The following is a 25,544-nucleotide window of genomic DNA, read 5'->3' as shown; positions in this document are numbered from 1 at the left end:
ACCACTCAACCAGTCTTGTGACTGTACAGAAAGAATTCCAATTAAGTTACCTGTCATTGTTACACAGTAAAACAATACTTTTCACAGTCTAAAAATAGGTATTGAAGATATTTCATGATTAAACAAGTCCTGGTGAGCAGGGGTCCCATGGTTTACCTGCTTCTTGGTTTGCTTGATTTCTCCAGGCAGATTTGGGACAGTGGAAATGAGACCTGAGAAAGTGGGGTCCTGGTTGGTGGAATGCATGATCGGGGAGTACCAGCTGTCTGGGATGAGGGCACAGTTCCTGGTCTACTCTCCAAGTAGGTACTATCTGTATTGTGTGCCTTTCCTGTTTTTAATATATTTATACATGGAAGATCAATGCTTTGCTGGCAGGTGAATCTGCTCATAAATCCTTCCATTTTTATTTAATGTAAATCTTTGTGTTTCAGAATGTGCACAACCACTTGGGATGGCATCTGGGAGAATAGCAGACTCGCAGATTACAAGCTCTCCTCCCTATGGTGAGAATAGAACTCGCAGATTACAAACTCTCCTCCCTATAGTGAGACTAGCACTCGCAGATTACAAACTCTCCTCTCTATGGTGAGAATAGCACTCGCAGATTACAAACTCTCCTCCCTATGGTGAAAATAGCACTTGTAGATTACAAGCTCTCCTTCCTGTGGTGAGAATAGCACTCGCAGATTACAAGCTCTCCTTCCTATGGTGAGAATAGCACTCGCACATTACAAACTCTCCTCCCTATAATGAGAATAGCACTCGCACATTACAAACTCTCCTCCCTATGGTGAGAATAGCAGATTTACAGATTACAAACTTTCCTCCCTATGGTGAGAATAGCACACTCACAGATTATAAACTCTCCTCCCTATGGTGACAATAACAGCAATACTGTGGTTCATTTCACTGCAATCTTGATTGTAAGTCTATTCCACTGCAATGAAGATATTCTAACAGAGCTGAACTCAGAGGAGCTGGTGTAATGTCTCTGTGTGTGTTGGTACTGTTGCAGTGCAATGCCTCCTTCTATAAAAGTTTACCACGGTATGTATTTTCTCTGAAGGTAACTGGCTTCCTCAGCTGGCGAGGTTAGATATGTCTGGCTCTGTCAACGCCTGGATTGGCCAGATCAGTAAATCATGGATTCAGGTAGGCATTGAGATTTTCTATGTTATTTTCATAGCATATTTTCACCTATTTTGTGTAACAAGCTAAAAAAAACAGCTTGGATAGTTTGTTTCTTGTTAGGTTTTTGTTTGTTTGTTTGTTTTGTTATTGTTTGTTTTTTTTGTAAAGAGTAAAAAGCTTCAAATGTCATTTTAAATATTTTTAAAATTTTTATATAGATATTTTATACTGTCCTTGCTATTTGATGGTATCTGTAATCATCCTGAGTGGTCCTGGGTTGTATTTTTAATCACATTTCTCAAAATCGTTCTTTACCTGGTTTTGAGAATCCTAATTCTATTCTGTTCTAATTCCACGCTACACAGATATGGACAGAGAGTGGGATGGGCCACAGAGATAGACATAGAAGGTGGGCGGGGTCATATATATAGCAGATAGAGTGCGTGGGGCTAGCAAATGTTACATTGTTTTGTGATTTGAATGGAAGGCACTGGATTCTCCAAACAAGCTATAAGCCAGGCAAAGAAAGATTTAAAGAATTTTTATTGAGAATGTTTGTTTTTTTAAGTCTAGTTTCCAAAGATTGAGCTAATGTTTTGATTAAAAAAATAAATAAATAAAAAAACTTGAAATGCTTGCAACTCAAAACGTGTTACAATGTTCCTGTTCTCAGTCTGTGAAATCTACTTCATGAATAATAAAACACAGTGGTGGATATCTCATGTTTGAACTGTAGTTTCATGTAGTTTTCATCTGTAATCAAGGCTTTTATTCTCGGTTTTATACATTTTCACCAAAGATTCTGTGTTTTATAGGACAGTAGTTACTGACCCAAAAGCTGGCCCAGTCACATATGTGAAAATACTAATTTACTCAAAAGAAAATCCATGGCTTTACATTCTGTAGATATACAATAGAAAATAAATGGGTTTGTCTGTGATGTGGTAACTGCCAAGATAGCTGTCATTAAGCTTAGTGGTCATTTTACACATTACACAGAAAAAAAAAATGCATGCAAAATCAAACCTGTGCCAATTTCTGCACCCCTGACCCTGCACACCCTGAAACAATGGAACAAAAGCTTACGTGGGTCTCGAAGGCTCATTAGTAAAATAGAATCTCGAAGACCAACGCAGAGTTTCATTCTCCCTCAGGTTGACCTGCTGAGGCCAATGCTGATACATGGCATTAGCACCCAGGGAGCCAAGCAGAGGTTATCCAACTATTTCGTCACCCATTTCCAAATAGTTTACAGAACAGAGCAGGAATCCTGGAAGAGGTACAAAGGCAACACCACACGCTTTGAGAAGGTTAGAGTTTAAATATCCATATTCAATGAGAGACAAAAGCACGGTCTACCCCTTTTGATTGAGCTTCTTGTTTGCTGTGAATTCATACCTTTGAAGTCACATCAACTGAAACAGCCCTCCTTACGCAGTTCTGGGTCACCATAGCACCAGTATAACTCCACTTTCAAAAACTCCATTACCTTCTTCATGCTAGGTGTGCAGACCAGTTGGAGCGTGGAAAGGCCACCATATGATGTGATTTCTTGGGCATCAGGAAGTCCTAAAAAGGCAGTCAGTGAGAAAGGTAGGGCTTCCCAAACCCGGTTCTGGGGAACACAGTGTCTTCTGGTTTTCATTCCAACTGAGCTCTCAGTTATTAACAAACCCATAATTTAACTCATCATTTGCCTAATTAGGCCTTTTAAATTGTTTAGATTTCAAGTTATAAAATGTTATAGTTAACTTGAAATTTCCAACTGTTTAAGAGCTGAAAACAATTTAAAAGGTCTAATTGAGCAACTTATTAGATCAGCTGAGGATTCAGCTAAGTAATTAAGAGCTGTGGGGTTTGGGAAGCCCTGGACTAGGATTTTTTAGGCAGAGATAATGTCAAGAGATCCAATAAAAAAACATTCAAATAAATAAATTGGTAACTCACCCCTGTATTGCTCTTAATTCATTCGCACCCCTCAGCCTCCCTTGTAGCTGCCCCTTGTTACTACTTGTCATGAGGTGTCTACTGCCTCGCCCAGCTGGCCAGGCAGTGTGAATCCTAAACCAAATGCGTTTGAGGCAGTTATTAATTTATGTACATCACATCATCATTAAAGCACGATTATTGAAATGTCTGTGCTGTGGGGGGTTATTGTGATCTGCTGTGCCATGTGTCCAGATTCTTCAGTGTTTAGAATGTATTTTTACAAGTTTCCACAGTAGAACTCATTGTTTTTCTGTGGTTGTATTTTGAAGATCTTCTTGGGGAATGTTGATGGCTCTGGTACAAAAGAGAACACCTTTTCTCCTCCTATAATTGCCCAATATATCAGAGTGCTTCCCTTGTCATTCAACAACCTGCCCACCCTTCGCATGGAGCTCATTGGCTGTGATTTGAACAGTAAGTCTTTCCTTGAGGTATGACCAATTTTATTTATGATGATAGGAATAGCAAAATACTGTGAATTGGGGGGGGGGGGGGGGGGGGGGTTGTAATAAAGCTAATAAGAGGTAAGCATTGGTTTGCAAGCCTTCCATGTCACATTATGCCTTATGTTCCTTGTCCTTCCATGTCATGCTATGCCCTGTGTTCCGTGTTCTTCAATGTCACACTATGCCCTGTGTTCCATGTTCTTCAATGTCACGCTATGCCCTGTGTTTCTTGTCCTTCCATGTCACGCTATGCTGTGTTCCATGTTCTTTAATGTCACGCTATGCCCTGTGTTCCATGTTCTTCAATGTCACGCTATGCCCTGTGTTCCATGTTCTTCAGTGTCACGCTATGCCCTGTATTCCTTGTTCTTGAATGTCATGGTATGTTCTGTGTTCCTTGTCCAGGCTGTTCTATGCCATTGGGCATGGAGAGAGGTCTGATCCAGGATAATCACATCAGTGCGTCTTCATTTTATGAACGTTGGTATTCGTGGAAACCTTCACTTGCTCGTCTCAACCTGAATATATTTGTTAATGCTTGGAGACCAAAGGTAAGCTCTTACTGTATTTCTACACTCGTTCTCCCTAACACCATAATTCAGAGATGGTTTCAGGGACTAGCAACCAGGCCATGGTGGACAACACTAGACATTTAGATAATATCTACAAAGTAGTGAAAAACAAATTTAACACAAAAAAAATCATAATAGTACCACACCTTAAAGTGGCATAGTGTAGTTTATGACACAGTTTAATTGTACGACAGTCGTTAATATAAAATGTTATCGTTACCTTTAACAGGTACCTAAGAATAATTCAGCCTACTGATCTTTTAGTTTGCCAGCAAAAAACAGCAGTAAATCAAAATATATTATAGCAATAACAGAACACATCAATCCCAGATTCGAAATGGGTCTCGTGTGCTGATAGAAAAGGGGGAAAAATGAATTATAAAGAAATGTCTGTTTACTGACATGAGTGAAAACAAGAAGTATGCTAGTTATAGACCGCAATAACTGTGGTAGAAGTAGAGATCAAAAACAAACCACAAAAATACCAACGGATTTGTATAAAACATTAATAAATGCAAGTGTCGTGTTATGTGTTTAGGGGGAATTCAAAATTAGGGTCTACTTAAATCGTGGAGATATTAAACATTTTTCTTGCCTTGGTCATGGCATAAATAGCAAATTCCACTAATATTTCCTGCATGTATTCATACACTGTATACAACAAAGTAGAATATATGCAGAATACTACAAAAAGCTTCAAAATACACATTTCTGATTACCTTAATAAAACAGTCCACTTTATTTATTTATTAAACGCCAGGATGCAGCACCTTCTGCCATCTTCTGTCTCTGTGGTGTGAATACCTGTCCATACATTGAGATGCACTTTCAGCATCCATGGATCTGGTTGGAATTGTAAGGCAGCGTTTTGCCAACTTGTAGAGATTTGGAAACCGATCAGAAAAGTCTCAAAACTCAGTTACTTTTAATGGCATGTGGCATTCTTTGACAGAGGTCAAGCAGCATGTTTGTTATCTTGATCTTTCTGCCATCCAGGGATTGCTTTAATTAGCTTAGGGTCAAAACACAGAAAAGGCACCTGATTTGGGTCAAAAATGCGAATAGCAGTAAAAAAAAGTAGGCAGCCGGTTGTAAAACCGAGGTGGTAGTGACTGATCGTACCTATAGTACTGATCCAGTCACGTTGCCAGATTAAAAACAACTTACTACCATCTGCATGTCAGGTTCCTACTGGAAACGTTTCACACGATCCAGAGCTGAAACATATTTTGCTTGTTTTGTTTGTTGTCGGTCATCTTCAGCCTATTTACCTGTTTAATGAACTGTATGTGTATGCAACGCTGATCCTTCCACTCAGCCTGGTGACAGCCGCACTCACTTAGTCTACAGACACTCTCAATCAGTGATCCACTGTGATGACTGGAGTGCTATCACCTGATTTTAAAGAAGTGAAGCAGTGGCACTGGAACAAGCTTTAAAGTGGGGATGCTGAAAGCCATTGAACAAAACTGTAACCCCTGTGTATGGTGGAAGCCATGCAAAGCCAAGGGGGTGCTGCCGCACCCCTAGTTCCAGCGCCCCTGAAGTGAACTGTTATTGCATTGCGGTAACCACTGAAGTTTCAAAGCTGCATATTGTATGAATAATATACATTTTATTTTGAAGGTTAATTTCACGGACAATCCCATATTTCGCGATTTAAGTAGACCCCTACTCATAATCCAAGCAGTTCTGTGCAGAGGGATTTTTTAAATTTTAGTGGTTACTGCTTACAGTTAGTCACTGTGTTATTAAAATTGTACTTCCATACCGGCTTGTTTTAATGTTAACATATTGTTTTCAGACACATTGTAAAATGTGTTCTTGCTACATCCAGATTTGGAATACTTTGCCACTTTGTTTCTTTCTTTCAGTCACAGGTATAGTATACTGAAATAATAAAGTTGCTAAATGTTCAAATGTTTTTAAAAGTGAAGCTGTAGGTCGATTTCAAATAGTCACGCATTCAACGTCACACTTCACTTTGCTCTATACGTGTATAAATAAAAAGGGCTGTTTATCAAGACACAATTGGACTCTTTTAAAAGGCTAACATGGCTGGTGATTCTATCAAGAGAACATTTTAAAAACAAGCTGTTTATTGTATTTTTGAATGGCGCTAACATAACCTATAAATGACTGCTGTTAACTTGCTGAGCACACTGCTACACTTGTGTTCTTTAAACAAAAAATCTAAATACAATAGAAAAACTGGGACAATTTAACAATTTTACTGTTTCCGACAAGGACAAAAAATGAAGGCTGAAAACTTTGACAATCTCGGTTTTCCCGGGACACCTGGTAACCCTAACCATTCCACAATTCGGTGATACCAGCTAGTCGACTGCTGTTTGTTATCCAATAGAAAAGTGACAGTCGACCACCAATTTAGCAGCAGCAGCAGAGCAGCATTTTACTATCAGTTATCAGTATAATATACCATTAACCGTTATAACCATTATACTATTCTGTGTGTCCCTCCCAGGTTTCTGAGTTAATAAAGTAATTGAATCTGTTTTCCATCATATCTACTGAATAGATAAGTGACTAAATGTTCAGTAAGGAAAATAAACCCAAGGACTCATTCTCCCTAAATTGTGAAACACTTTGATTGGATGATCAACTAATTCTGGCAGATTAGATCAGAAATGCTGTCACAAATCATTAAGGGAATCATTTAAAAAGTAAAGGCATTTTATTTCTTTATTTTTTAATGGAATAGGCAAACAACCCTCACGAATGGCTGAAGGTGGATTTTGGAGAAGTGAAAAGAATTACTGGAATAATAACGCAAGGTGCCAAGAGCCTGATGACCCATATGTTTGTGACTGAGTTCACTGTCTCATTCAGCAATGATGGGTTCACATGGACAGCTGTTCTGGAGAAGCAGGTGCCCAGGGTTCAGGTAAATACAGGTTAGCTCAGTCAGGAAACTCATGCAATAGAATATTTATTGAAACATAAAATAGACAACACTACTGCATTATACATATTTACAGTACATTCTTTGGCCTCGTCTGCCCATAAATTAGCTTTCAGATGAGTGGAGGGGAGTGGAGGGGCATACCGTACAGAAGCCAAGAGAGAGGCTCAACACCGGCTCTCCTCCATTGGAGAAAGCCAAAAAAGCGGTGGGGAGGAGGGGGAGGCAAACTGTTTTTGCTTAATTTTCACACAGACATCTCAGCGTGATGTAATGAACGGATTTTAAAACTAGTTGTCATAACTCAAGGGCTGGATTCAAATTGGGGGGTAGTTAGGGTACTTGAATTTTGTAGTACAGTACTTGAAAAAAGAGTATTTTGGAAACCCCAAGTATGTCAGTGACAAACAACCAAGGAGTGGCATTTATTGATGTTACCGGCAGGTAAAACAATACATGTGATGAATAATACATATATATTGTTTTTGTAGGTCTTCCAAGGGAACACAGATTATAATAAAGAAACTCTGAACACTTTTCAGCCTCCGATATTCAGTAGATACATCAGGATTCACCCGAAAAGCTGGCAGAATGAAATTGCCCTGCGCGTTGAGTTCCTGGGCTGTGACACTCAGCAGTGACAGCATTGAGAGACTAATACTAGAGAGACTAGGTTATTAATCAACAGCGGGAACCACCAGTACAGATGTCAACAATAATTCAAGGGGTTATAACCCAGATTTAAAATCTATTGTCTTACCTCTTATCAGCTTTAGCAGCAATTGCGCAAGCCACCTCTTTCTTGGGTTGCTCTTTACTTGTTTTTTTTTCTTCTTTAAGAGCTTCACAATGAACACCCTTACTATAGTATGGTGTTAGTTCTGGGTTATGGCTTATTATCACTTTTCTCTAAAAACTTCACTTTGTGCTTGTCTGGAGAATCCTAAATGCTGAGACTATAAGTCTTCATTCCAATCAAATCATGTGACAATGTAACCTTTCAACTGAGCAGTCGCACACTGTATATAATGTCGAGTAGGTGGGGCTGACAGAGTTGACAAGCTACATTGCAAGGCTGTTGCTAGACACTGGATATTGGACTAACAGAACACAATGCAATAGTAAGGGATATGCAACACAGAAATACAATGAAATTGAAGCTTCTTGTTTGATATACAAAGATTCCAAATGCAATTTATATCTGATGGTCTAACTGCAAGCAGGCACACAGCTCACCCAAAAAGAAGCAGGTCAGTGGATTTTAAAGTTCTGAATCTCCTCTTGTTATCACTCCTGAAATAATAAGCACATCATGTTAATGGCTATTACTGTGCACCTACTCTAACAATCACACACATTTAGTTGATTTCTACAAATACAATAATCTTTAAATTATGAACATTCATATATTTAAGTTGTATGCTCCATCTTAATTTTTGATACATGTCTGGGAACTTTACAATTAATTATTGTATTTGTTGTGTCCAATCATAGGGGTCTAACCCTATACTCTTGAATCAAAATCAAATAATAGCTCTGTGTGCCATAAGATCCACCGTAATCACAAGTGGAACTTAATATTGTTTTATTCATGTTTGGTGTTTTCCATCAATGTGTAACGATCCAATACAAACAATCCCACGCTCAGATAGTAATGAATGAAACGCTGTGGTTTCTAGTTCTATACACCAGCATTCTTTGTGTTCAGATTACCAGAATGTAACACATTCACTTACTTCAAAAGTGAAATGAGATCAATATTATACCGGCACCCTTATAAAAGTTTACCACTGTAATGCTGCAGTTTTCCCATGGTAATACTATGCATTTACTATCGTTTATCATGGTTTGTCATGATTTTTAATATAATACAAAATGTACAAATGAGAGGAGACCATTTGGTCCATATAAGCTCTTGCAGCTCATAGTAGCTGCTTGGGTTTTGTTTAATGCCATGTGGTCATTTATCATATCTCTCTATACAATATTAACAGCTTCATCATATTGTCACAATGCTTTATTGCACCTTGTTGTGTTTTTACTATAGGAAACATTTACAGTGTACAGATCTGGTGTTAGAACAGAGAGACGCAGTCTGGGTTTATCACTGTGTTATCATGGCTTTGATATATGACATTACTCTATTAAAGACAACCATTCTTATTGTACTAGTAAAGAGAAAGTAGCCTCATTTCCTTTTCAAATTAAATCTTTCTCAATGGTTATTTTTCAATTACTCGTATGTGTGTGTGTGTGTTTTTTAAAGGCTGTGTTAAGTTGCTTTTCTGTTCTAGTTATTTGTCTTAGATATATGTAACTAAGGCTTGAACAGCCAGTGTCTTTAAGCCAAGGGAACACAAAGCCACTTATGCTGGAACAGTGGCTTCAAACCTGGTTCCAGGAACAACGCAGTCAAACGAGGCAGTCTTCCCAGCGACAGCGAGTGGAAGCGACAGCGAGTGGGAGAAGTACAGGCGTGGAAAAGTACAGAGCAGTTTCGAAGCAGGTTGAAAGCAGGCTGACGGCTGCAGAAGAAACTAAACTTCAAAAAAAAAAAAAAAACCTCAACATGGTCTTCAAGCCAGTAATCTGTGACACCTGCTTGATGTGGGAAATCCGAGAAAACCCAGCGGAGCTAAACCAAGTGTGCGTAAAGTGCCGCGCGATCCAGGATTTGCATAAACTAGTAAGTATGCTAGAAATGGAGCTGGAAGAAGTGAGACAGCAACAGGATCTTGAGGAACTGGCACACCCACAATTCATGGAAGTCTGCATCACCCCTAACAGACTGAAAGCCACCAGGGAGATAGAAGGTCAGAACAGCTGGGTTCAGGTAGGCAGAAACAGGGAAAAAAAGAAACTTCGTCAAACACAACCACCAGAAATCAAAACAACCAACAGATTTGAGTCACTTCAGAATTTTGATGAGCAGAACCAACAACAAGAGAATGAAAGGAACAACATCCAGGACCCTATTGACAGTGGTGACCAGACAGCAAAAAGAAGGGAGGTCATGATTGTTGGGGACTCCATATTGAGAAACACAGCAAGTTCAGTTCGCAGTTTGGACCCCCTTACTACAACAGTGTGCTGCCTTCCGGGAGCCTCGGTCAAGCACATCACTGAAAACGTGGACAGGCTCCTAGAACGAACAGGAGACGACCCGGTAGTAGTCGTCCACATCGGTACAAACAACATTGGAAGAGACAGACCAAAATCCCTGCAAAACAAATTCAGAGAGCTAGGAAGGAAATTAAAAGAGAAAACCAAAACTGTGGTATTTTCTGGTATACTACCCGCACCTTGCAAAGGACCATATGGACAGCTGGAAATAATTAATCAAAACGAATGGCTGAAGACGTGGTGCACACGGGAAGGCTTCACCTATCTTGATCATTGGACCACATTCTACAACGAGGACTATCTGTATAGACGGGATGGACTGCATTTAAATAACAAGGGAACTAGTCTACTCGGAGAAAAGATCCTCGAGCAGGTTCGGAAGCATTTAAACTAGAAAGGAAGGGGGGAGAAATCAACAAAAAAACAGAAGGGAGACCGCATCAAAACAAGAACAACAACTCAGGTAAGACAACCATTAAATGTATTTATCTAAATGCTAGAAGTATCAGAAACAAAATTCTAGAACTTGAAGCTACTGCACTAACAGGTAACTATGATGTGATAGGTGTTACAGAAACGTGGTTATCTGAGAGTGATGGGGACGAATATAATATTTGTGGGTATACACTGTATAGGAAAGACAGGCAGGACAGAAGAGGAGGAGGGGTAGCGCTATACATAAGAAACAGTCTTGAAGCCCAGGTGTTAAACCTGGACAAAGAAAATAAAACCGAATCAATATGGGTCAGAATAACAGACAAAAATTCAAAAGGCATAATAATAGGAGCATGCTATAGACCGCCAGATTCAGACGGTGAGCACAATAATCTGTTATACAATGACATTAGAAATGTGTGTAGCAAAGGAGAAGCCATACTAATGGGGGATTTCAACTTCCCCCAAATAAAATGGGAAAACCCGGTGGGTAGCGCGAAGGATGAAATAGAAATGGTGGAAATGACAAATGACTGCTTCCTAACACAATTTGTGAAGGCACCCACTAGAGGGGAGGCATGCCTTGATTTAGTCTTTTCAAATAACGAAGATAGAATAACTAAAACAGAGGTCAGAGAACCACTGGCAAACTCAGACCACAACATGGTCTCATTTGAAGTGTTTTTTAAATCCCCAAAAGTAAAGACTAAAGCTAAGGTTTACAATTTTAGAAAAGCAAACTATGAAGGTATGAAACAGAGACTAACAGAAGTAGATTGGAGTAAAATAGAGAAAACACCCACAGAAGAAGGATGGTTGTTCTTCAAAAATGTAGTACTAGAGGCGCAAAACAATTACATCCCTAAAGTAGACAAATCTAAATGTAAAACTAAATTGCCAAAATGGTTTAATAGATCAATTAAAAAAAATATTCAGCGAAAAAAGGCACTTTACAGAGCATTAAAAAAGGACCAAAAAGAAAGTACGCAGAAAGAGTACACAGAACTGCAAACGCAAGTCAAAAAGGAAGTTAGAAAGGCCAAGAGAGAAATAGAAATAAACATTGCTAAGGGAGCTAAAACCAATTCCAAAATGTTTTTCCAATATTACAACAGCAAGAGAACATTCAAAGAGGAGATTAAATGTTTAAGAGATACAAATGGCAAAATCGTAGAGGAAGAAAAAAAAATAGCAAATATGTTAAATGATTACTTTTCACAAGTTTTTACAAAGGAAGATACTGACAACATGCCCCACATGTCATCCAGTTCCTATCCAGTTTTAAATAACTTTAGCATAACTGAGGCAGAAGTGTTAAAGGGACTAGGAGCTCTTAAAATAAACAAATCCCCTGGGCCGGATGAGATCCTCCCAGTAGTACTCAAAGAAATGAAAGAAGTAATTTACAAACCACTAACCAAGATCATGCAGCAGTCTCTTGACACAGGGGTGGTACCAACAGACTGGAAAATTGCAAACGTAATACCGATCCACAAAAAGGGAAACAAAACTGAACCAGGTAACTACAGACCAGTAAGCCTGACTTCTATTATATGCAAACTTATGGAAACTATAATAAGATCCAAAATGGAAAATTACCTATATGGTAACAGGGTACTGGGAGACAGTCAACATGGTTTTAGGAAAGGGAGATCGTGCCTAACTAACTTGCTTGATTTTTTTGAGGATGCAACATCGATAATGGATAATTGCAAAGCATATGACATGGTTTATTTAGATTTCCAGAAAGCTTTTGACAAAGTCCCGCACAAAAGATTAATTCTCAAACTGAACGCAGTTGGGATTCAAGGAAACACATGTACATGGATTAGGGAGTGGTTAACATGTAGAAAACAGAAAGTACTGATTAGAGGAAAAACCTCAGAATGGAGTGTGGTAACCAGCGGTGTACCACAGGGATCAGTATTAGGTCCTCTGCTATTCCTAATCTACATTAATGATTTAGATTCTGGTATAGTAAGCAAACTTGTTAAATTTGCAGACGACACAAAAGTAGGAGGAGTGGCAAACACTGTTGCAGCAGCAAAGGTCATTCAAAATGATCTAGATAAGATTCAGAACTGGGCAGACACATGGCAAATGACATTTAATAGAGAAAAGTGTAAGGTACTGCACGCAGGAAATAAAAATGTACATTATAAATATCATATGGGAGATATTGAAATTGGAGAAGGAATCTATGAAAAAGACCTAGGAGTTTTTGTTGACTCAGAAATGTCTTCATCTAGACAATGTGGGGAAGCTATAAAAAAGGCCAACAAGATGCTCGGATACATTGTGAAAAGTGTTGAATTTAAATCAAGGGAAGTAATGTTAAAACTGTACAATGCACTAGTATGACCTCATCTTGAATATTGTGTTCAGTTCTGGTCACCTCGCTATAAAAAAGATATTGCTGCTCTAGAAAGAGTGCAAAGAAGAGCGACCAGAATTATTCCGGGCTTAAAAGGCATGTCATATGCAGACAGGCTAAAAGAATTGAATCTGTTCAGTCTTGAACAAAGAAGACTACGTGGCGACCTAATTCAAGCATTCAAAATTCTAAAAGGTATTGACAGTGTCGACCCAAGGGACTTTTTCAGCCTGAAAAAAGAAACAAGGACCAGGGGTCACAAATGGAGTTTAGAAAAAGGGGCATTCAGAACAGAAAATAGGAGACACTTTTTTACACAGAGAATTGTGAGGGTCTGGAATCAACTCCCCAGTAATGTTGTTGAAGCTGACACCCTGGGATCCTTCAAGAAGCTGCTTGATGAGATTTTGGGATCAATAAGCTACTAACAACCAAACGAGCAAGATGGGCCGAATGGCCTCCTCTCGTTTGTAAACTTTCTTATGTTCTTATGTTCTTAACTTTGTGACAACTTTGCTATATCAAATCCTAAATCTCCCCTTGTGTGCCATGCAGTGGCCTAGTCTCCTGAAACCAAGTTCCAAGCCACAAAGTGGCTTCATGTTCCCTCAGCTTTATAGAAGTAAGAGCCAGCGCTATATATTGTTTTCATATGCATACATACATTTTATTTGAACTAATTTTAGATTGAAGATGGTTTTATCCAATGTAAATTTGACCAGTAACAATTTAGTTTAAGGATCCGTTATAAGTGGTTATAAACAATAGCAAAAACAAAACAATGGCAAAAGTGTATAATAACTGTATTGCAAAAACAAAGCAACCCCATACAATTGGCAAGACAGACATATAAAGACTGGCAGACAGACAGACGGGCATAGAAAGACAAACAGACCTGAAAAGACTATATCCGTTATAAGCGATTATAAACAATAGCACAAAAAACAATGACAAAGGTGTTTAATAATCTTATTTCTATTCATGTTCTATCATTTTTAATAGCATAATGAATAACATGTTTATAGATTATTTATAAGCACGTATCTCTGATACCTAAACTAAAGTGTTACCGTTTGACCTATGTAATAACAATCACTAAGGGAAATGGGTAACTGACATCATCACTGCCGCACCCCATTGTTTATATCTGGTCACAAAGCTTCAAGATGATGTCACAAAGTGTATTGATGAGGTCACAAAGCTTAAGAGGAAGAGCCCATACTGCATATGGATTTAGTCATGAGATCTGCCTTAAAGTTGGGTTTGCTTGTTGTTATTTTGACTTTGCCCAAAGCCAAATGCAGAGGGATGGGTTTGTGCAAAAAGTGTGGTTCACAGTCCTACCTGATTCAGAGGCTTCTGGACATGCAAATAAACAGACTGCAAGGGGAAGCAAACCCAGAAAGAAATGTAATGCCACCCCAGCCAGCGAAGGAAAATAACATTCTTACTGGTAGCTATCATATCAATCTAGGTAAGGGATATTTACTGTTTGTTTTGTATCACTGAGGTTGATTAAAAATGACTTGACCAGTTCACAGATATCCCAGAGAATGCAGATTAAGCATTCTTGAAGTGCAGTAGTTATCACACAAATGAGGATGTCCGTGGGGTTTTTTTCTCAGTGAAATAACCACAACACCCTATGAGTACTCAAGGCGTATTCTGTTTTAATACCATTACAATTATAGAAAACCTAAATTAAACAGCTGAATTCTGAGAATGACTGCTTGGCAAAGCAGCACGATTTGGAACAGTGTAATTCATCCAGTCGTTCTGTCGTTGGATTTGAATAATGCAAGAAACAGATTCTGAGATGAAATCGGGTCAGCGGTGTAAAAACATAGACACGTGTTGTATGATATTAAATATGGACGAAAAGCAGGAATCTGGCAGGATCAACAGTCACCCATAAAGAGGATGAAGGCACTGTATAGAGTAAACTGGGCCCTGGAGGACACTGCCTTGGCATATCCAACAGTGCTCAATGTGACAATGTCCAATGCATATATACTTTTTACCTGAAAGTATAACATTCAATTGGTCCTATTCTGAACCGAGGGAACATTTTTACTTTAGAAAACTCCATTCAGAGAGGAATACAATTATTTCAGTAATCTAGCAATAAACTGCCTGAACTGGACTTCTACTTTGTTTAAAAAGTACCAAATAACAAAACTAACAATGAGACTGATCACTGGTGTTTGTTTGTTTCTATGCAGTGTTCAGTAGATCATATTGGTATTGTTGTTTCTGCTATTTTATACTTTTTAAAAGTCACTATATAAGTACAGTGGCACTATCATTAAAATGTCATCCTAAGGTATAGTGTCATGCTGGTTTGACACTGTTACAATGTTTCCATTCTCAGGAAATTTGCCTTTGAACTTGCTTCAGATTAGAACAGGGTTGGTTGTGTATAAAGCCCTTGCTTTGCCTGTCTGTGCTGGACATTTATTTGAATCACTGTTGTGTTGTAGCTTTTTCTAGGGATAAAAGAGGAGTAAGGCAAAGCCTTTTCGACACATACGAACATTACAAAGCTGGGATTCCTCGCTCGGCCATCATCGCAGTTCCTATCTGTGTGGTTTTCATTGCATGTCTCTGCTGTGTCACGTGAGTCACTGCCCTCCTATTGAAGAGTCTATAGCAAGCCCTGTCTCACTGGTAATGCACGGGTATCCAGAGTGTTCTCATATGGTATCAATGTCACTGTACCTTGACCATTGCATCACACTGTGGTTTATTGTAGTAATACTCAGATACCTGTATTATGTTTTTTGTTTTTGAATTTTTTCCTCCAAATTAAACAATTAATTTGTAAAATGCTCAGATTATGTTTGCCAGCACATGCTTGGTATATGAGCAACACAGCCATGTTTCACGTCTCCCCGGCATGGAGAAAACAATGTTACCACTCCATTCCATGATTGTTTCCTGGTCACTCATGGTATGCAGTAGCAATGACTGGTTTCCATGGTGCCACACCAAGCATGGCCTGGTATTGGTTCGCCATTGGAAATCAGGGCTGACCATAATAATAATTCATGTTTTAATTATGGAAAAAACATGGTGCAATAGTGTTTAAACATGATACACAAATCTGTGCTGGAGGCCTGGGTTTGAATCTTGATTAGGTTACAAATTAGATCCCAGCAACCTCAGCTTGCAAAAAAATAAAAGCAAACAAGCAAACAAGCATGTATTCAAGTACAAATAGAAAAGCTGTCACCAGTTAACCCAGCTTCAGGGGAGGGTATCTGCCTGTTCCCAGATTGTATGTCCTCTTAGACACTGGTGAGGCTGGATTATTCACCTGTTCCCAGATTGTATGTCCTCATCGACTCTGGTGAAGCTGGTTATCCTGTCACCCACTGTACATTCATTAGAACCCTGCATCGCTTACTGCAAAGGAAGTAATTGTCCAGTACAGTGTAGACAAATACGCTTCGCCCAAAACAAAGAGAAAACAAATCAGGGACACTGACAGGGTCTTACTCGTGTTACGTACGTGGGTAGGCACTGTTCATGCACACAGAGAGACACACATGGTGTTGATGTTAAAACGCCACAGGCGCACAGGGTTTATTAACACAAACAGAAAACGAAAGTAAAATAAAGGTGGTCATGTGACATTACCAGCGATGGTAACGCACAGAGGACTAATACAGCAAGGTGTACAATAAGTGCAAAATAAAACACAATACCACAAACTATAAATCAAAGGGGCCGTGAAAACGGTAGGCCTTGCAGCAGCCCCGATCACAGTGATCGCCATGCTTTTATGCTGACGCTCCGCTGAGACACGTCCACCCACCTGCTGGAACAGCTGATTGCTTTCAGCTGCTGCTTCAAGCAGACGGGTAATCCTCCCCAGCAGAGCACCACAGCAGCTAAACAATTAATTAAATCAATATATTAACAATTAACCCAAAAACATACAATAAACTATATATTTCACCATGTGCAGGGCTTACGCCTTGCCACAGACAGGGATACTATTTCTGTGCTAATGAGAGAAAAAAAAAAAAAGTTTAAAGCCTTGATTATCCCTGGAATGTCCTGTACCGTTTTGATAAATGTCTAGGAGTCTGTAACACCTGTACTTGATGTTTATTGTAAATTAAACATCAAGAAAATAAAAAATTAACTAGGTGTAAGATCATCACACCTAGTTAAATATTTACAGTGAACCATATTAGTGCTATCGCTACATTTCAACTGGGTAAGCTTATAAAATAACTATTGCAGAGGTGCTATTTTGTAGTGTTTTCATAAGAACATCAAAAAGGCACAGGCCATTTTGGCCCACCAATGTTAGTGTAGTTTCTAGTACAGTATGTAACTGGGTGGAGGCTGGGCTAAGCTTTTATCCTGTAATACATCACACGACACTGCCCGTTACAAGTCCACTCTCGTCCACTCTGTTCAGATTAGTGATCCGTTTGGAGGAAAGATTGTAACCTGTAACCTTAACCGGTCAAGTCTTTGTTCTGTGTTCTAATACCCTGTGACAGAAATACAATGAACCTTGGTTGTAAATCTCCCATCCGACCTGTGAGGGTACTAAGCGAGGACAGAGTTCTTTTGACGGGCTGGCTTGACCGTTCTTTCCCTGGGTCGGGAAGTCGGTCAGTCTGGAAAAAAAGGCGAGACTCCGTTGCAAGAATGTATTGACCTGGAAGGGAAACAATGTAGCAGCCGCAGATTGTAAAGGCAGCTGCATTTGTTTACCAAGGAGTCATGCATGACAGCATATAAGGGGGACGGAGAATCTAATCTGTTCCTTCGTATTTGGTTTGTAGTGAGTAAAAGCCAGAAGGACAGAAAAGGTGTATTGTTGCCAGAAATCGTGAGTGTTGTGTTTTTGTTTGTTTATAATTCTCTAGTCTTCTACGTTATCATGCAGTTAGCACAGTTCCGGAGCTGTTGCCAGGGGCCAGCATGAAACCGCACAACACTGCACTTTTGTCATAAATATAAACTTTATCACTGGTGACCGTGTTTGTATATTATTTGGGACTGCAACCCGTTATTATTAAACAGTGCAATTCTGTGGCAATGTGCCCCACTCCCGTGCGTATTTGTGTGTTTATATGTTGTATGTGGTGTGTTAATGTTAGTGTATAGGTATTGGTGCACAGGATATAAATGGGTCTGTAGCACGAGTGATTTAAAATTTATATTTGTATTTAGGCACGAGGCTTGCACAGCACTTCTAAACTGTAATAATATGTGAGCACGGGAAATTGCACTAAATTAATTCACTTGCAGTTGTACCGAGACTCCAATAGAATGATTTATTAGCAATCAAGCCTCGGTACAGCTGTATAAAAGCAACGTGTTTTCACTCACTGGTTGTGTGTTCGGGAAGTGGAGGACGGGTGAGAGAGAAAGGAGAGTTAATTTAAAATAACAATTGCTATTGCATGCTGGAAGCACTAGAGCAGTACTTATTTATGTGTTCATCCGCTCATTTGTCTGTCTGTTTATTGTCTGTTCATTTAGGCTACTATGCCATTTTATTTTGCAAGTGTTTTTGTTTTTGTGTTTGTTCGACCCTTTTATTTTGCTGTGTTTAATAAACCGTGCAGCAGCGCATTTCATTCAGTTCAACTCACTCACCACTCTGTTTCTTTTCCTGGTCCTTGACATCACCACGCACCTGCGGACTGCAACCATCCTGTCACATATGATGTCCTGCATGGGATAAACAACGCCTCCAGGAGCCGGACCAGGAAGGAGGGAAGTGTGTTTTTTTATTTAAATTGTATAGGAGAAAGAAAGCCAGCCATGGCATAATCACCAAGAGGAGCTGAAAGAAGGAGGAGCTCCATGGTGTGTCTTCTGCATGGAGTATGGGCACCTCCAGGATGTGTGCCCATATGAAGACCCTCTCTTTTTAAAGGTCTTCAATCATGGAGAGCTGGAGAATGCGGAGGAGTGGTTTTGCCTGAAGGCCCTGAGACGGGGGGACTGTGAGCCTCCAGCACCCAGATGGGGGGCCCTTGAGTGTCCAGCGCCCAGACAGGGGACCGTGGAAATCCAAAGCCCAAGAGGCAGCTGTTCCCATCTTGGCCAACAGAGGAAGAATGCCTGCTGTCCCCATCTCCACCAGCAGAGGAAGAATACCTGCTGTCCCCATCTCCACCAACAGCAGAAGAATACCTGCTGGTTTTGCCTCCCGAGTCAGAGGGAGAGGTCCCACTGCTGTCCCCAGAGTGAGCAGGAGAGCTGCACCTGTCCCCTGCAAGTGAGGGAGAGCCGCACCAGTCCCCTGCAAGTGAGGGAGAGCTGCACCAGCTGCCTCTGCCTCTGCCACCTCCACCAGCAGAGGGTGAATACCTGCTGGTTCCACCTCAGCCAACGTGGGAGGACTGCTTGCCGCTCCCACCTCCACCAGCAGAGGGTGAATACCTGTTGGTTCCCCCTACCATTAGAGGAAGGACCAGGACGTGATGCTGGCGGTCCTCAGCAGCCCCTGCATAGGCACTGGGAGAACTGGAAGCACTGGGAGAACCACCTGGCCGCAGTGGCCGCGAAGAAAGCCAAAACCCGCACCCCAGCTTTTCCTGACTCCCCGCAAGTCATCGCTCGGGGATGTCTGCATGACACAACCCAAGGATGCCTTCACGTCATTGCACGGGGATGCCTGCACGACACCGTCCAAGGATGCCTCCACGTCCTTGCTCGGGGATGCCTGCACGACACCATCCAAGGATGCCTCCACGTCCTTGCTCGGGGATGCCTGCACGACACCATCCAAGGATGCCGTCCTGGGGCTGGAAGAGCCAGCCAGAAATCCATTAATGGCTCTGCTGCTAGTCAGTAAGCTGACAGCCTTTCCACTGTAAGTTAGGCAGCCACTGGTTGTGAAGAGGGGGGAGCAGGCCCAGAGACCACCAACCCCAGCAGCAGTTTCGATGAAGGAGATCTTGGGGGAGATCAGGAGACCTGCTCTCATGGCAGCATTTTTACTGTAGGAAGTACTGTGGCCAGAGCCCCACAAGGGAACTGCCTACTGGGGGGGGGGGGGGGGGGGGGGGGGGGGGGTAAACCACCAATTCCATTCCATTCGGTAAGAGAACGGGTGAGAGAGAAAGGAGAGCTAATTTAAAATAACAATTTCTCTTGCACACTGGAAGCACCAGCACAATTCTTATTTACATATTCATCCGTTCGTTTGTCTGTCTGTTTGTTTGTGTCTGTTCATTTTGGCTACTGTGCCGTTTTATTTTACAAAGTGTTTTTGTGTTTGTTCAACCCTTTTATTTTGCCATGTTTAATAAACCGTGCAGCCCCGCATTTCATTCAGTTCAACTCACTCACCACTCTGTTTCTTTTCCTGGTCCGTGACAACCTGTCACAAATACATATAGCTGTGTATTGCCTGGAATTATTGTTTGGTCACCAGACCTGGAAAGATAATAAAACATTTCTAAACTGGATTATAATTATCTCTGTCTGCTTCTTTCACACACTGCATCACCCCTACACCTGTCTACAATAAACCACTTTGCCACAAGTGGTGTCAGAACATGGATTATGTATCACGCAGCAGTTTCACCGCTGCTGCAGGCGCTGGACAGCATACAGGAGGCTGCGGAGAGATGGAGAGAGGAGCTGTACATGCCATTACTGGAAAAGTTTGGTCTGGCGATCCAAACCGTGGTGCCAACGGCACCCATGATGATGATCCCAAGGGCACGGGCTATGAAAATAATAGCGAAGGATGACCCTGAGGCTTTCGAGCCACTTTCGAACAGCTTGCAGTAACATTATTTAGCAGGTTTCATTTCCGACTTTATGAAGCAAAATTAGTTAATTCTACAGGTCGATGCAAAACCTGTGGCCAGTGCTGTATATCATAGTTAAGTGAATAAACAGTATAAATTATTCAAATCTGTTATCACTTTGATTAACAGTAACATCTCAACTGTAAAATGAAGAGTCTCCCAAGTCCTACAGTAGGTCTGACTTTCACTGCATATATTTCTCATAAAACTCCAATAGCCTGCATGTTTGTCAGAGATACTGGAACCCTGGAGCCTAGATGTTTATACACTATTCTGTGTTATCCAGAAAGCTGTTAGCTGCTCTTCCCTCCTTTGGTTTCCCAAAAGATAATAGCAGTTTAACAGACGTTTTCAGTAACTCAGCTTGTTGAATTTGGCAGTCGCTGTGTTCTGTTTTAATCTAGGAGCTGTCAAAACTTTTCTACATGTTTTGACAGCCTGCTAGCTTTTGTCATTTATCAGAATGTGTTTATTGTATTGCTGTGTTTATATAACCCTGGGCTCACAACGTTCTGTTCTGTTACTAGCTTCTGGCTTCTCTAACCTGGGATTTTACAAATCTGTTTTGCTTTAAATAAGAGCTAACAAAGGCTTTAAGTCCATGTTTGTTCCTCTCATCAGCACTGGTTACAGCATTATTAACGGTCTCTCATTTTCTTACTGGGATTTCTAATACAACACTATAGATTAACCAATGCTGCTGCTGCTTCCTTGTTCCTGGTCAATTTCACATGAGTACTTAGACATACAGCACAGGACATGATTAGGTACCAGGCAGCATTGTACAGTACATAAGTGATGTGCTGTCATCATTAGGTACACCAATCAGAGCGCACATCGCACATGTCTTCAAATATTAGACACCTGAGTTTCAACTCCAATTCATTTGAGTTGCACGTGATTTATAAACTAGTTTTGTTTCTGCGATTATCCTTTTGCCCTTCTATAAATGTAATGCCTGTAAATATGAGCATAACTCTTTCTCCAGACCTGCTACTAATCCCTGTTGGGGAGGGAGGATGTCTGGTATGTGCACTGTGCCCTACTGCGATAAAAAGGCAGTGCAAGTGCAGTACTGGAAAAGGAAACGTGTAGCTAAAACTGATGGCACACCGCCCTGCTGAATAGAGACATCTTATCAAAAGTTTCATTTCAGCATTTCAGTTAGGATACCAACCCCCCCCCCCCCCCCCCCCCCCATCTCACTCATTTGTAAGTAGGGTAACACTTTACATAAATTTCTCTAATTATTTTGTATTTATATAGTAGTTACATAGTAAACACTTGTATACTTATGCATAATTACAATGTTATTATGCATAGTACGATGTGCTTAATGGGTAAATTTTTTTAGCGTGATATATGTAAGTACACAATTGTATCAGATAGGGTAAGGTTTAGGATTAGTGTTATATCATGCAAAAAGATTTACACATTAAGAACATTGTAACTATGCATACTAGCATCATAAATATGTGTAAGTACACATGTATTTACTAAGTAACTACTGCTGCTGTAAATATCTTTATTTGTGGAGTCGCCAGATTTTCTACTATTAGGCTGAGTTTAAAAACTGCCTGGGTAGGACTAGTCAGAGTGTTAACTATTTTGACTGGTAAAATAGGGAAAAAAAACAAACATTAAAAACGATTTGAAGTTGCTTTGGTTTGCTGTTGATCCAGTATTGAAGCTAGGTCTGTTTTTTAAGAACATAAGAAAAGAGGAGGCCATTCGGCCCATCTTGCTTGTTTGATTGTTAGTAGCTTATTGATCCCAGAATCTCATCAAGCAGCTTCTTGAAGGATCCCAGGGTGTCAGCTTCAACAACATTACTGGGGAGTTGGTTCCATACCCTCACAATTCTCTGAGAAAAAAAGTGCCTCCTATTTTCTGTTCTGAATGCTCCTTTGTCTAATCTCCATTTGTGACCCATGGTCCTTGTTTGTTTTTTCAGGTCCCCTGGGTCGACATTGTCAATACCTTTTAGAATTTTGAATGCTTGAATCAGGTCGCAGCATAGCTTTCTTTGTTCAAGACTGAATAGATTCAATTCTTTTAGCCTGTCTGCCTTTTAAACCAGGAATAATTCTGGCCGCTCTTCTTTGCAGTCTTTCTAAAAGCAATATCCTTTTTGTAGCGAGGTGACCAGAACTGAGCACAGTATTCTAGATGAGGTCTTACTAATGCATTGTAAAATTTTAACATTACTTCCCTTGATTTAAATTCAACTCTTTTCATTATATATCCGACCATTTTGTTGGCATTTTTTATAGCTTCCCCACATTTCTGAGTCAGCATAAACTCCTAGATCTTTTTCATAGATTCCTTTTTCAATTTCAGTATCTCCCATATGGTATTTATGAAGGACGTTTGTATTGCCTGCATGTATTACCTTATACTTTTCTATATTATCTGAATACTGTCTAGATCATTTTGAATGACCTTTGTTGCTGCAATGATGTTTGCCACTCCTTCTATTTTTGTGTCTGCAAATTTAACAATGGAAAGACTCCAAGCCACTTGATCTACAACTATGGAAGCACGAACAGTTAGATAATAATATAAACATGGACAAAAACTACTATTCTTTAAATAACAAGCTGGAGAATTTTAAAAACATTGTGGGATAAGGCATCAACTTATCTTATTAACATTGACGTGTATGAATAACCCATCATACTATCTTCATTTTTATAGGATATTAATATTAACTCTATATTGTCATGCGTTGTGTTTAAGTAAAGTGCCGGCCAATATGAATTGAACTAAGTGCATTTATATATATATATATATATATATATATATATATATATATATATATATATATATATATATATATATATATATATACACACACACACACACACACACACACACACACACACACACACACACATATATTCACATATATACACACACACACACACACACACATATATACACACACACACACACACACACACACACACACACACACAGTGGTTTGCAGACGAACGTATACCTGAAGGTATATGTAGAATCTACATAAACTATTCCACATTGATAAAAAAAAAATGCATATAGAATAGAAATAAGTAAGATTTACAGATAAAAACAGATTAATCTCAATTGCAGAAGTATTCAACCCCTTTGCTACTGCAGCTCTAAATCAGCTCAGGTGCAAATGATTTGTTTGAAAGGTCACAATGGTTTCAGTCTGTGTGTACAAAGTGGTTTAACTTGTAAATAATTTCACTCAGGTATATAAAGACTTTCAAACTGCAACTCACATAGAGATCCAACAAAGCAACCATGAAGACCAAGCGTTTTCGAACCAAGTCAGGGATAAAGTGGTAGAGAGGCACAGAACAGGAGAAGGGTACAAGAACATTTCAAAGGCTCTGATTGTCCTTCTCAGCACAGTGAAGTCCATCATTAAGAAGTGGAAGATGCATCATACCACCCAGACACTACCCAGATCAGGTCGCCATCTCAAACTGAGCAGCCGGACAAGCAGGAAATTTTCGGGATGTCACTTTGAAACCAACAATGATCTTGAGAGAGCTGCAAAGTTCTGTGTCTGAGATGGGAGTCAGTGTTCACACATCAACAATAAGCCGGTCCCTACACAAAGCTGGCCTGTATGGACGAGTGGCAAGAAAGAAGCCATTACTCAAATAGCCTCATCTTAAAGCATGTAGGTGATACTACAGACATGTGGAAAAAAGTTTTGTGGTCAGACAAGACAAAAATATAACTTTTCAGTTTAAATTCCAAGTCCTTATGTCTGGTACAAGCCCAACACTGCACATCATGCACTCAACACCATCACAACTGTCAAGCATGGTGTTGGCAGAATCATGTTATGGGGATGCTTCTCTTCAGCAGGGACTGGGAAGCTTGTCAGGATAGAGGGGAGAATGGATGGTGCAAAGTACAGACAAATCCTTGAGGAAAATCTGTTTGAGTAAGACAAGACTGAAACTGGGGAGGAAATTCACATTTCAGCAGGACAATGACCCGAAGCACAAAGCCAAAGCTACACTGGAGTGGTTGAAGAGGAAGAGAATTCGTGTTCTTGAGTGGCCTAGTCAAAGTCCTGACTTGAATCCAATCAGAAATTTATGGCGAGACTTGAAGATTGCAGTCCATCGACGATCCCTAATAAACTTACCAGAACTGGAACAATTTTCCTGTGAAGAATGGGCAAAAATTTCACCATCCTACTGTGCAAAGCTAGTAGAGACCTATCCAAAAAGACTCATAGCAGTAATTGCTACACAAGGTGCTTCTATCAAATATTGACTTAAGGGGCTGAATGCTTATGCAACCAGTAAATTTCATTTTGTACATTTTCTTTGCAAGTTTTGCTGACATTTAACCTCCTCCTCATATAACAGTGGTCATTAACCACTACAGCTTTGAATAAAAGAAGCTTGTTTGAAAAACTGGGCATACATTATTTGTAATTCAACAAAATGTGACATTATTGGTAGGGGGTGAATACTTCTGCAAACCACTGTGTATGTGTGTGTGTGTGTGTGTGTGTGTGTGTGTGTGTGTGTGTGTGTGTGTGTGTGTGTGTGTGTGTGTGTGTGTGTGTGTGTATATATATATATATATATATATATATATATATATATATATATATATATATATATATATATATATATATATACGCTATATATGGAAGTTTTAGAACACGAGTAAAGTATCAATGAACCCATGTCATCAAGAGTTTACTTGTACAGTATTTCTCAAGGAGAGTGTCAC

General features: G+C 39.9%; 1 protein-coding gene across 2 annotated transcripts in view; it reads left to right on the top strand.

The window, feature by feature from the left end:
* Positions 1 to 9,300, top strand: part of f8 (coagulation factor VIII, procoagulant component) — a 37,423-nt gene extending 28,123 nt beyond the window's left edge. The window contains exons 18-25 of one of the 2 annotated variants that reach the window (XM_041220764.1): positions 186 to 302; positions 435 to 506; positions 1,070 to 1,155; positions 2,289 to 2,444; positions 3,393 to 3,537; positions 3,975 to 4,120; positions 6,864 to 7,046; positions 7,556 to 9,300. In XM_041220764.1, coding sequence (XP_041076698.1) covers positions 186 to 302; positions 435 to 506; positions 1,070 to 1,155; positions 2,289 to 2,444; positions 3,393 to 3,537; positions 3,975 to 4,120; positions 6,864 to 7,046; positions 7,556 to 7,705 — 1,055 coding nt within the window. In that variant the 3' untranslated portion in view covers positions 7,706 to 9,300. Of the gene's footprint in view, positions 1 to 185; positions 303 to 434; positions 507 to 1,069; positions 1,156 to 2,288; positions 2,445 to 2,637; positions 2,728 to 3,392; positions 3,538 to 3,974; positions 4,121 to 6,863; positions 7,047 to 7,555 lie in introns of those variants that run through there. The other variant, XM_041220765.1, reaches the window with a different exon arrangement.
* Positions 9,301 to 25,544: the final 16,244 nt, after the last annotated feature.

Source organism: Polyodon spathula, chromosome 20, assembly GCF_017654505.1.
Source record: "Polyodon spathula isolate WHYD16114869_AA chromosome 20, ASM1765450v1, whole genome shotgun sequence".
Classification (NCBI taxonomy): domain Eukaryota; kingdom Metazoa; phylum Chordata; class Actinopteri; order Acipenseriformes; family Polyodontidae; genus Polyodon; species Polyodon spathula.
The sequence above is the reverse complement of the archived record's forward strand: the minus strand, read 5'-3'. Positions and strand labels throughout refer to the sequence as shown.